The sequence below is a fragment of the Gopherus flavomarginatus genome, chromosome 10, assembly GCF_025201925.1.
Source record: "Gopherus flavomarginatus isolate rGopFla2 chromosome 10, rGopFla2.mat.asm, whole genome shotgun sequence".
In the NCBI taxonomy this organism is placed as follows: Eukaryota; Metazoa; Chordata; order Testudines; family Testudinidae; genus Gopherus; species Gopherus flavomarginatus.
Genome location: NC_066626.1, coordinates 46,183,887 through 46,196,993, shown reverse-complemented (window position 1 = coordinate 46,196,993; position 13,107 = coordinate 46,183,887). Strand labels below are relative to the sequence as shown.

The window sequence follows — 13,107 nt, the reverse complement described above, 5'->3', positions numbered from 1 at the left end:
TCTAGACTCATTTTCTTGGCTTCAGCCAAGAATTAGGCTGCTGGATCATTTGTAGCATAGGATATTTCTTCGCTGCCGAAAAAGGCAAATTTTTTTTAAAGCAAGACAGCTAAAATACATTAATTATCTTGCTGTAAAAACAGCTTTTTGGCAGTGAAAACACAGCCACAGAGTGCCATAGCCCTCCTCATGCATTAGGGATACTCCCCTGGATTCTAATTTTGTGAAGGAAACTCCACAAATTAGTTGGTGTGGGGACTCAAGGGGACAGATGTATAGATAAGGCTACCTAATGGCCTTCCTTCTGCTTCACCTTCTTCTCTGTGTACTGAGGAATTGCTTCTCAGATCACACCAGTCTGCACTGGTGGCAGCTGAATCACTGAAAAGGGAATTTCTTATTTGAGAATTCTTTTCTGTGACTTAGTTACACCAATGCAGACTCCTGCCCCATTAGTAACAATAACATTAAAAGTACCCATGTGGTGTAATACCATTCCAAGTTACAACTCTGAAAATTCTCAGACCAGTAATGAGAAAGAGGGAGGGAGGAAGGAAGGGAGAAGGAATCATCCTGCTGGAAAGCATGGAAATCCTTGGTTCCTACTAATTATCATCTGCCTATATGATACGACAGAGAAATATTAGCCATAAGTACACTGGTATTACTGAGTCACAGACAAAAATTACCAGGTAAGAATTGCTCTTTTAGTGACAAAAAAATGGGAAAAAATTGCTTTTTACTATTACATATAAGCAATAAGAGGTATATAAAGAGTAATCACTTACTACTTGAAGTAAAGAAAGATACCCAAATCCTACATTATCAAAGTTTACTTTCACGTTTTTCCATCGTGCAGTTTCATTGTTTTTTATGAGTTCCTCGCACTGACTAAAATTGTTGATTCTGTCGACGTCAAACCTTTCATCATTTGTGGTGTTAACACAGTAGTAGAACTTCCCAGCAAACAGATTTACTCCCATGATGCTGAAAATTAGCCAGAATATGAGACAAACGAGAAGCACGTTCATGATGGATGGAATTGCTCCTAAAAGGGCATTCACAACCACCTAGTACACAGATACAGGGGGGAAAAAGAAGAGAGTGTAAGAGTATTTACGACAGTAAAATAATTACATTGTTTTACCAATGCTTAATCAATCTAAATTTTTATTTAAAAGCTAATACTAAAAATGTTAATGCAATATGTTAATGACAATAGTGTTACTCTATTCTTTTAAAGCTTTAAAGTTACCCAGAAGAACAAAAAAAAACAACTGAGAAAAACTAAAATATCTAAATGAAGAACAAAATAGAAACCTGGTGGTAGTAAGAAGAAGTCTTATATTGATGTGCTCTATAAAAAAAAGAGAGAAATGTTAAATATAAATACAGAAAATTGAAATAATCTAAAAATGAAATAAATTATAGTGTACAAACTTAAAAATGATTAGTGGCATGTAGATTTGTTAAATATGCCTGTGAAATTAAAACTTAAAACACAATGTCCAAAATTTAAAAACCAAGATCTACATTAAAAGGATTATTCAAAATTTATATATCTTTATTGCCTTATAGATTCATGCATTATTATTACAAAGATTAATTTCTTTGCATAGATAAGCAAGACAGTTTTGCAATATGTGTTTATTTGAATCAACATAGTTTATTTCAAGCTCCAGTCTTGTTTCATTTATTGAGTTTAATTCAGTAAACTTATCTTAAATGAAACAATTTTTAAAAATCAGTGAATGAACAATTCCAAAATCTACAGAGGGAAGTTGATAAAAGAAGAGATCAACACAGCAAATGCAAAAGAGCATAGAGCTCTTTGAATAGACTAAACAGGGATTAAATTGACTATTAAAATATCTTTAAAAAAAAGGTATCTTCCAAAATAATGCAGAGTTTTAGTTATCAATGAAAAACTAGATTTCTATCCTGCAAAGCAGTTACTGGATGGGAGGAAGAGGGGACTTCCTTTGGGGGGAATACATTTGATTTACCACATTAAATATTATTAATTGCTTACAGTAAGTCTTGTATACTGTAGCAATCCTTAACAAATCATCCAGCAGGTTATCATCCAGAAAATTTGTCCTAGGCTTAGTCTACATGACAAAGTTTTACCAGCATAGCTATTTCGGTTAGGAGCGTGAAAAAAATCATACCCCCTAGATGACAAAGCTATGCCAGCAAAAGCCCTGCTGTAGATGCAGTTTACCAGCAAAAGAGTACTTTGGCAGGATAGCTAATGTTGTTCAGGGAGGTGGTTTAAATATACCAGCAAAGGAACTCCTTTGTTAGTATAAGCTGTGTCTCCACTAGGGGACTTTGCCAGCACACTTATACCAGTATAGCTATGCAGGCAAAGCACTAGTGGTGTACACACACCCCTAATCACCACCAGCATGTGAGGTAGTAGGACAGGGGGAAACTGATGACTGGCTCCTTCCCCTTCTCCTTCTTTGAAGCTCTGAAGCTCCACAGATGAGAGAACTCTCTCCCTCTTGAAGATGAAGTCCTGCAGGGCTTTCAAGACACAGCACTAATCATCTATGATTTTTAACTCAGGGAGTAGATTTTGCTGGGGGATATGGGGTGATACTCTTGATTTATCTAAGCAATATCAAGATCACACAGGGTTTTCTTTCATTAATTTACAGCTTTTTGCCTACGCTATTCCCTGGAGGCAAAATGTCACAATAGTAATTTACAGTAGAAACACGAGGTTGGTTTTTCCAATATACAGTAAATAACTCATGTGCCTGTCAAAGCTATAAACAATTGTGGGGTGTGTGCTTGGCTAAACAGCATAGCACTCATTTCTCCCCTAGGTCTCTGATACTAAATCTACTGATTTATTGTTTATTTGTGATTTGTTTTGAGCTCTGGTTTTGCCTCAGCACAGAATACTGTACTATATGGGACCTTGTATGGAGCAGTTGAATCTTAATATATTAAACAAAATTTAATATATGAGCCTGATTCTCAGTGATGCCATTCCTGTGGTAGGGTGGGAATGGAATAGACTGAGGAGGTAGTTTTAGCTAGCTTTAATCTACCTTTGCACTTCCTGTTTTCTGCTCCATGCAGGGGCCTTCCCAGCCCTCTGCGTAGATAAGAGCAATCGCAGGGCTGCTCAAACTTACTCTCTGTTTCCCAGAGCCCCCTATGAGTCCTGGGAAGCACAGTATAGCCATAGTGCAGTACACTCCAGCTACACCCCTGCCAAGCCCCCAGTATGACCCCTATGCCACAGCCTAGGATCAAGATCAGTATAGAACCCTTACATCAACTTTACACTAGTTCGGCAGGCCCCTGAACACTGGCTATTCTCAGGGGTCTTTCTGCCTTCTTTAAGGACTCTTTTCATTGACAGCGTGCCATAAAGGGGCATTAATGAAACTGAGAATCCACCCAAATACTCATCAAAAATTTAATTTTTAAAAGAGGAATGAGTATCTTCCTTAGTGGCTTCTACTCTTATTGGTAGCTTTAAGGGAAGTATGCTTGTGTTCTTAAGATTTCTATAATAGAAAATAAGAAGTTCCTACAAAAATATCTGTATACTCCAATCAATATTTTCATTTAGTAAAAAGGCTAAAGGGGTGACGGTGAGGTTCTGGACACTGGAAGGCTATTCTCTAGAGACTGAGGAAAGGGCTGTAGAAGACAAGGATTTATTTATCCCATTCAGTAAGAAATGTAAATCTCTTGCTAACTAGGTTGATGAGATTGAGAATAAAATGAAAATTAGAAATGTGTGGACTGTTGGAATTCATTTCAAGACTGAGTTAGTCTATGTCATTGTTTATCGCTACATGCTTATCTGAAATTCTAGGTCAGCTGGTGCCCTTGACTTTATTTCTGAATGCAGAATCTCCAGGACATGTTATATTGATCTTTACTCTTCCCTTTAAAATTCTATCTTTGTGTAGAAATTGAAAACAGACATATCAAGAGAGGAAGGTGGGGGTTATTTCCATGTCCTATATAAATTAGAAAGAAATGTTTTATGAATGTAGTGGTTGTCTCAGGTACTGGATTAACAACAGATCCAGCACAGGCACCAGAATATTAACAACAACAACAATTATTGTTATAAATAAATACATAATTATTGTTGAAGGAAATTGCTGTCCAGGTATCTCACATCTTCAATTGAGAGGGCAATCCAGTCTCTCCATTCAGACTGCTAAAAAGGAAGACACTTGTTCTTGGAATTAGAACTAAATGGATTCCACCAACTCATTTCATATAGGTCACTGAATAACCATCAAATGGTAACAATTTTTGGTCACTACTGACCTGGATGCGAACTGGTGACCTAGAGATGAAAGTCTCTGTAGCCTATTACCAACCCCTTGAGCTATCCAGGCCCCCTGGAAATATTTTTAAGAAAAGAAGAAAAGAAAATTAAACCTTTTAAATGAAGAAAATTAAAGCTTTTGGCACCAGTAATGAGCCTTTGCCCTATCCTGCAAAGCTTTCAGACTGGATTCTTCATGCTGCTCCTAGATCCACTTTTTAATTGCACCTTGTAAAGAGTTCTTTCACATATGCTATGGTAGTAACGAAGAGTTGAAAACCATTGTTCTTAAATTTTGTCAGGAATGACTGAAATATACTAATATGAGGAGAATCTGGCCAGTGTCTTACACAACTCATTCTATGTTAATATGCGTATGCACTATACGTTTTTGGTAGGAGGGCTGTAAAGTTTTATATTTGCGGCCAAGTATTTATGAATGTCTTATGTGTAATTTGTGGACACTCCTACAACAGTCACTACAAATGTAATGAAAAAATAAGTTAAAAAGAGAAGTGAATATAGTGAAAGCTTCAAGTAACATTTCTTCATCACTTAAACAATTTAACAGAAAAAATAAATTGTCAATCTCTTCTTCTGAGGTACATTTTGCAATGGGTTAACAGTTTTGAAAAGTATACCTCCTATTAACTCTCTCTCTTCAAAACTAAATCAGACATCACACAGATATAAAAGATGTTTATGTTTAAACAAGGGGCTGTCTTACAAGGACTTAATCTTTGAGCTGGAGGGGACCATTGCAATACCTAAGCGAGATAGGAACCATAGAACCTGTATCTACAGAAGGGAATTTCCGACTTAATATTCCACATGCTTTGCCCTTTATAAGCAAACAGAAGGCAATTCTGGACATCAAGTCTATAAGTAGATCTATGAGGAACAGCAAATTTAAAGTGCAAATTCTGGAATCACTAGCCTGAAAGAGCTCTTCACATCACAAGACAACACAGAAAGCTTTTGAAGATCTACTGCCAAGGCAACTTAGAACCAAATTCTTACTTTTCCTGTTTTTGAACCGATCAGAAAGATTAGGGATATACTTTCTATTGATAAAGGTTGATTTACTGGTATTAACATTATGAAGAACAATGTCACAGATGACTGCCTTTTCAACAGAACACTGCTAAATTTTTCAGCAGAATTAATTTCAAAAGTGATTTTAGCTCCATGCAGTATATGAAAAGATCACAACATTCATAAAATCATAGAAATGTAGGGCTGGAAGGGACTCAAAAGGTCATCTAGTCTAACCCCCTGCACTGAGGCAGGACCAAGTATACCATTCTTCTGCTTAAATCTATTTTAGGAGAAAGAAGTTCCTTGAAATAATTTGGAAGTGTTGTAGAGAGCCATAAAAGTATATTTTAAAAGTACTGCAGAATTTAGAAAGTCTTCTTCATTGTTTGTAATAAATTCATCCCATGGACTTAGTTATTATAATAATAATTTTAGAAAACAAAAATTATGCCAGGCATTTTACAAATTCAATTGAAAAGAAATAGTTTTGTGCCTCAACGAAATTACAATCTAATTTTAATTGTGATGAGTGAGAACAATAAACAGGAGGGAGGCAAGGGATGTGGAAAGATGAGGGTTATAACAATAACATCATGTAATTACTCAGTTAAGGGGCATTATGTTGGTAGCTCAATTAAAAGGGTTTTGTTTTTCATTTAAAGCTGATAAATTAATCACTCGCTTCTTGTGGGCATATCCATTAATTTTATCAAAGTTATACCCAGTATGAATTTGAGCTAAGCAGTCTAGGGTAAGGAGTATTGGGGAGGAAAACAACAGCAAGAAGAAATGAGAAGCATTTGGGAAGCCTACAAGTTCAAAATGGAACCATTCTAGCTCATTCAGCTCAGACAATGGTATTATCATATTCAATTATAAAAAACACATCTACTGAGAAAACTAGTGTATTATCACTCTTCGACTGAACACTACAATTTAAACATTCACAGTAGACAAGCACCTTTTGGACTAGTGATACTGCAAGCTGTAATAGAATGCCAACTTTTTTTATGGTTTCCCTAATAATAAATTCAAAAAAGATTGTACAAAAATAATATTTTTGTCTGTTTTCTACCTCTCAATTCTCATTTCTCACATCTGAAAATTATCAGACTGTCTTTTCCTGAAGAAAATTAATCTTTTTCTTTAAAGAGACCATCACTGTTCTAGGTCTCATGCTCCCAATGGGAAACAGGATGGAAGTATCCTGGCTCAAGATTTTCTGAGGAAGTATTATTTCCCATGTGATAACCAATAACCACCACTTGGTCAGGCCCCACTATCTGTTGCTGCTCTGTTCCCTAGAGCTGTCCAGCCAACTCTTTCTTGACTGTAGGTAGGCAACAAGCTCCCATTTGGAGCTGTATCTGGGTGTCTAATACCACAGCTCGGGTTCCACCTTCCATACTGTACTATCAAAGTAATGGACATTCTTTGATGAAGTCCCTACCTTCCGGTCGGCCGCTAATAAACGCAATATGATTTACTGTGGTCTACATGTCCTTTGATTCTCCAGGCTATGTGCCCCTCTTGCTGGCTCTCTTCAGATGACACATTGCCTCTGCAAAAGGACCAAAAGTAATAGTCTCCATGAGACAGCCATCTATCCTACAATACACTCCTGCCAAAAATATTACTCTGAGGAGCTCTGTATTGAATCTTCTGGTAATTTGCATATTTGAACAAGGATTTGGCGACTAAGTGCGTACTGACTGAATTAATCTAGTCACTCATCTGGGTTCCTGACAGAGGAACTACCTTTGGAACACTGTGTAGTTGTCCAATTGCTGATGAAAGTCAGCTATCTTGGTAGGTGGAGTTAGCCTCAGTGCCCCTACTGATGCAGATAGTGCCAAGTGTTAGTGCGGCCAATGATGCCATTGCTCTGGTACCCCTGAATCTTCTGGCACTCCATCAGTCATAGAATCGTAGGACTGGAAGGGACCTCAAGAGGTAATCTAGTCCAGTCCCCTGCACTCATCAGTAAGTATTATCTAGACCACCCCTGATAGGTATTTGTCTAACCTGCTCTTAAAAATCTTCAGTGATGGAGATTCCACAACTTCACTGGGCAATTTATTCCAGTGCTTAACCACCCTGACAGTTAGGAAGTTTTTCCTAATGTCCAACCTAAACCTCCCTTGCTGCAATACCCCATAATGAGTTGTTTGAATGGGATCAAGGGATTGTCAGGATCCCAACATGGGCAGTCAGGGCCAAGGGTCAGATCAGGGGCAAACCTGAAGCTGGGAGTAGTGGAGGAGTTTGTAGTTAGGTTCCAGACCAGGGTCGATACCAAAGGTCAGAGTCTGAGTCAGGGTCCAGGTCAGCAGGCAAAATGCAAGTCAAGCCAAGGTTGAAACCAGGAGTTCAGGAGCACGGAGCAGAAATGGTCATGCTAGCTACAGAATATCCACATGGTTGCCTGGACACTTCCTGGAATGTCCCCTTGGGTTTATATGTGGGGAGCTAATCAAGACCCATGATGCTTCTGCCTCTCAGACTCCATGAGCATGATCTGTGTCCACAGCAGGTCATAGAGCCATGGAGCACAAGCTGGTTACAGCTGCTGCTGGGTAGCAACATGGAAGACCAGCAGCCAGGCAGATCTACCAGGCCTGGGTTCTAGACATGTGTGGTCTTACAGGGATGAGCCTGGACATGACTCTTTGGATTCTACTGATATATAACTAAAGAGGAAAAAAACCCCGCAGTGATCCTGCCCTGGGGGACTCAAAGTTCTTCCATTTTTTGCAGATGCTGGCTATCACTGCTAGTTCTGAGTTTGTCCCTGACCAGGAATCTTCAAAGGTGATGGTGTATAGGTAAATGGACCAGATCCCCCTATTAAAAAGACTGCGCTTCCTTATATCTTATCTTTGACTAGCTGATAAAGGTGTGGAAAATGCCTCTTTTCTCTATCACTATGTCCTTGGTAGAGAAAAAATACACCTTACCTGAGGACACCTGTGGCTGCTTTTTCTACTCTTCACATGAAAGAGTGAGGCTATGGCCAGAGAAAGGAAGAGCTGCACTGACAGAATTGTACCAAAGAAACCTTTGAGACTGCAACCTTTTTATTGTTTTTTAAAGATTTACCAATCTACAGCTGTCACTTGGAGAGCTGTAGATGACCAAACCTACCTATCTAAAGGTCAGGCTGAATCGTGGAAGAAAGCTCAAGCCCCATTATATCCTTTGGGTGACATCATCTTGCTTCTCCTACCACAAAAAGAAAAAAGCATATGTTCTGTACCCATCCTTTATATCAACAACTGACTTTTAAGTGTTTTCCTGTTCAATGCATTTAGCAGCAACAGGAGAAGCAGTTGTAGGATACTTCCCTCAACCTCTTCATATACTTTTTCCAAACACACACACAAAAAATATTTTTCAAAGGCTACAGAAGTACATAAGGCCATTGCGGAGAAACTAAATGAATTCATTTCATCAGTCTGCACAGCTGAGGATGTCAGGGAGATTCCCAGACCTGAGCCACTCTTTTCAAGTGACAAATCTTAGGAACTGTCCCAGACTGAGATGTCACTAAAGGCGGTTTTGGAACAAACTGATAAGTTAAACAGTAATAAGTCACCAGGACCAGATGGTATTCACCCAAGAGTTCTGAAGGAACTCAAATGTGAAACTGCAGAACTACTAACTGTGGTATGTAACCTATCTTTTAAGTCAACTTCTGTACCAGATGACTGGTTGATAGCTAATGTGACACCAATTCTTTAAAAAGGCTCCAGAGGCGATCCTGGCTATTATAGGCAGTAAGCCTAACTTCAGTACTATGCAAATTGGTTGAAACTATAATAAAGAAGAGAATTACTAGACACATAGATGAACACAATTTGTTGGGGAAGAGTCAACATGTTTTTTGTAAAGGGAAGTCATGCCTCACCAATCTACTAGAATTCTTTGAGAAAGTCAACAAACATATGGACAAGGGTGATCCAGTGGATATAGAGTATTTTAATTTCAGAAAGCCTTTGACAAGGTCCCTCACCAAAGGCTTTTAAGCAAAGTAAGCTCTCATGGGAAAAGAGGGAACATCCTCTCCTGGATCAGTAACTGGTTAAAAGATAGGAATCAGAGGGCTAAAAGATAGGAAACAAATAAATGGTCAGTTTTCAGAACAGAGAGACGTAAATACTGGTGGCCCCCAGGAGTCTGTACAGGGACCAGTACTATCAACATATTCATAAATGATCTGGAAAAATGGGTAAACAGTGAGGTGGCAAAATTTGCAGATGATAGAATACTACTCAAGATAGTTAAGTCCAAAGCAGACTGTGAAGAGTTACAAAGGGATCTCAGGTATCATAGGGGTAGCTCTGTTAGTCTGTAGCCATAAAAACAATGAAGAGTCTGGTGGCACCTTAAAGACTAACAGATTTATATGGGCATAAGCTTTCGTGAGTGAAAAACCCACTTCTTCTGATGCATGGAATCTCACAAAACTGGGTGACTGGGCAACAAAATGGCAGATGAAATTCAATGTTGAAAAATGCAAAATAATGCACACTGGAAAACAAAATCCCAAATATATAGATAAAATTATGGGTTCTAAATTAGCTGTTACCACTCAAGAAAGAGATCTTGGAGTCATTTGTGGCTTCTCTGAAAACATCCACTCAATGTGCAGTGGCAGTCAAAAATGTTGACAATGTTGGGAATCATTAGGAAAGGGATAGATAATAAGACAGAAAATATTATATTGCCTCTATATAAATCCATGGTATGCTCACATCTTGAATACTGCATGCAGATGTGGTTGCCCCATCTCAAAAAAGATATATCGGAATTGGAAAAGGTACACAAAAGGGCAACAAAAATGATCAGGGGTATGGAACAGCTTTCATATGAGGAGAGATTAGTAAGACTTGGACTTTTCAGCTTGCAAAGAGATGACTAGTGGGGATATGATAGAGGTCATATAGATAGATAAAATCACGACTGGAGTGGAGTAAATAAATAAATAAATAAGGAAGTGTTATTTAGTCCTTCTCATAACACAAGAACTAGGGGTCACCAAATGAAATTAATAGGCAACAGGTTTAAAATAAACAAAAGGCAGTAAACCTGTGGATCTCTTTGCCAGAGGATGTTCTGAAGGCCAAGACTAACAGGATTCAAAAAAAGAACTAGATAAGTTCAAGGAGAGTAGGTCCATCGATGCCTATTAGCTAGAATGGACAGGGATGCAAAACCATTCAAAACCAGAGCCTTGTAGCAAGTTTGCCACTACAACAAACTTCCCATCATCTTTCTGTTGAAGGGAAACTTCGGGTATTTTACTCCTGATAGTCCCTGATCACGCTGATATATGGGACTTGAAGCATTATTGGGTGGAGAGATTTCTGAAAACCAAATCTTGTAGCCTCAGAATTTCCCTCTGCCCTTAAGAATGCTCCAGGATAATATATAGCACAACATGTAATTCCTCATGGCAAAGTCAAATCAGTGCCATCAGGCAAAAGAAGGAAGGAGTTTTATTACAGACCCTTCCTACTGCCTAGAAAATCAGATGAGCTGTGGTAACCACATGCACATAAGGATACTTCCCCTGAATCACAGAATATCAGGGTTGGAAGGGACCTCAGGAGGTCATCTAGTCCAACCCCCTGCTCAAAGCAGGACCAATTCCCAACTAAATCATCCCAGCCAGGGCTTTGTCAAGCCTGACCTTAAAAACCTCTAAGGAAGGAGATTCCACCACCTCCCTAGGTAACCCATTCCAGTGCTTCACCACTCTCTGAGTGAAAAAGTTTTTCCTAATATCCAACCTAAACCTCCCCCACTGCAACTTGAGACCATTACTCCTTGTTCTGTCATCAGGTACCACTGAGAACAGTCTAGATCCATCCTCTTTGGAACCCCCTTTCAGGTAGTTGAAAGCAGCTATCAAATCCCACCTCATCCTTCTCTTCTGCAGACTAAACAATCCCAATTCCCTCAGCCTCTCCTCATAAGTCATGTGCTCCAGCCCCCTAATCATTTTTGTTGCCCTGCGCTGGACTCTTTCGAATTTTTCCACATCCTTCTTGTAGTGTGGAGCCCAAAACTGGACACAGTACTCCAGATGAGGCCTCACCAATGTCGAATAGAGGGGAAATGATCACATCCTTCGATCTGCCAGCAATGCCTCTACTTATACAGCCCAAAATCCCATTAGCCTTCTTGGCAACAAGGGCACACTGTTGACTCATATCCAGTTTCTCATCCACTGTAACCCCTAAGTCCTTTTCTGCAGAACTGCTTCCTAGCCATTCAGTCCCTAGTCTGTAACAGTGCCTGGGATTCTTCTGTCCTAAGTGCAGGACTCTAGACTTATCCTTGTTGAACCTCGTCAGATTTCTTTTGGCACAGGCCTCTAATTTGTCTACCTGCATCAAAGGTACTTAGATGTAATATGAGAACAGCACTGCAATACTAATTTTGTATCTTTCTTTTTTGAGCTGGAATCAAAGAGTGTTACTTGGCAGTGGTTCTGTCCTACCTATATAGGTTAGCAGTGCACAGAGTCTGCTTTTTAGACAATTGGTTGACCAAAGACAGCACAATAAAATTGGCCTAAGAATCAGTTGTGTTGCCAAAGGGGTGCTGGAATTCAAAATAAACTACACAAAGTACTATTTTATCCCCTACAGACAAATGGAGTACAAGGGTGCCCTGGTGGATTCAGTTCAAAGCCTTCCTGTCCCAAGACAGGATCCAGGGCATCATAATTCTAGCAGAAAGAATTTTTCAGTGTCAGTAGTGACTGCCTGGCCCATGTTATCAATTTAAATATGGAGATATACCTATCTCATAGAACTGGAAGGGACCCTGAAAGGTCACTGAGTCCAGCCCCTTGCCTTCACTAGCAGGACCAAGTACTGATTTTGCCCCATATCCCTAAGTGTCCCCCCTCAAGGACTGTGCTCACAACCCTGGGTTTAGGAGGCCAATGCTCAGACCACTGAGCTATCCCTCCCCCTTCCATTAGAATGCTTCCTAGACAATTTGAGAACAGGAAAAAAGTGTTCTTGGAACTGAAATCTTCTCTGCTACTGACACCTGACGAATAAGGTAGGAGTCTCACACTGAACTTTCACTATTGAAGAAAGCCCCCCAAACCTTTAAAGCTGGAAGACTTCCACCCTGTCTCACTCTGAAAACATGATACCAACTTGGAGTGAGCACGCTGTGAGAAGATATTTTCAAAGAAGAAGAATTACTACTAATAAAGTTTATCTTACTTTCAACTACTTCTCCCCCTCCCCCAAATATAGAATTTATCTGGCAATCCAACCTACCACATTTTTATCCTACAATGGGACTTAAAAAAAATAAAGGGAGAGAGAGAGAGGGAGATGGATGTGTTGCTTTTTTCAGCTGCAAATCCATGTTCTTCAAAAAGCACATAGGCAATTATATAATTTTCCTACTGAGTGGAGTGGAATGGGTAGGAGAGTAGGTAGATAAATGATATATCAAATGAGATTTAGGTAAGATTTTAGGAAAAACTTTCTAACTATAAAGACAAGTAAGTTTTGGAACGGGTAGTTTTTAAGAAAAGGTTAGACAAACACCAGTCAGGGATGATCTAGGTATACTTGGTCCTGCCTCAGCATGAGAGTATGAACTACATGATCTCTTGAGATCCCTCCAAGTCCTATATTTCTGATTCTCTGTTTATGGAAAGTTTTTAATATCAAGAGAGCAGTTATAAACTGGAGTTGGAGGTGACAGAAAATGAAAATGAAATA

The 13,107-nt window shown here is 39.1% G+C and overlaps 1 protein-coding gene across 11 annotated transcripts in view; it reads right to left on the bottom strand.

Annotated features, from left to right (window-relative positions):
- The window catches only part of LOC127030195 (sodium channel protein type 1 subunit alpha), a 358,700-nt gene that overhangs the window by 23,109 nt on the left and 322,484 nt on the right, over nucleotides 1-13,107 (bottom strand). For all 11 annotated transcript variants that reach the window (XM_050916258.1, XM_050916249.1, XM_050916251.1 and 8 more), the window contains one exon: nucleotides 789-1,070. In XM_050916258.1, the coding sequence (XP_050772215.1) occupies nucleotides 789-1,070 (282 nt within the window). The remainder of the gene's footprint in view (nucleotides 1-788; nucleotides 1,071-13,107) is intronic.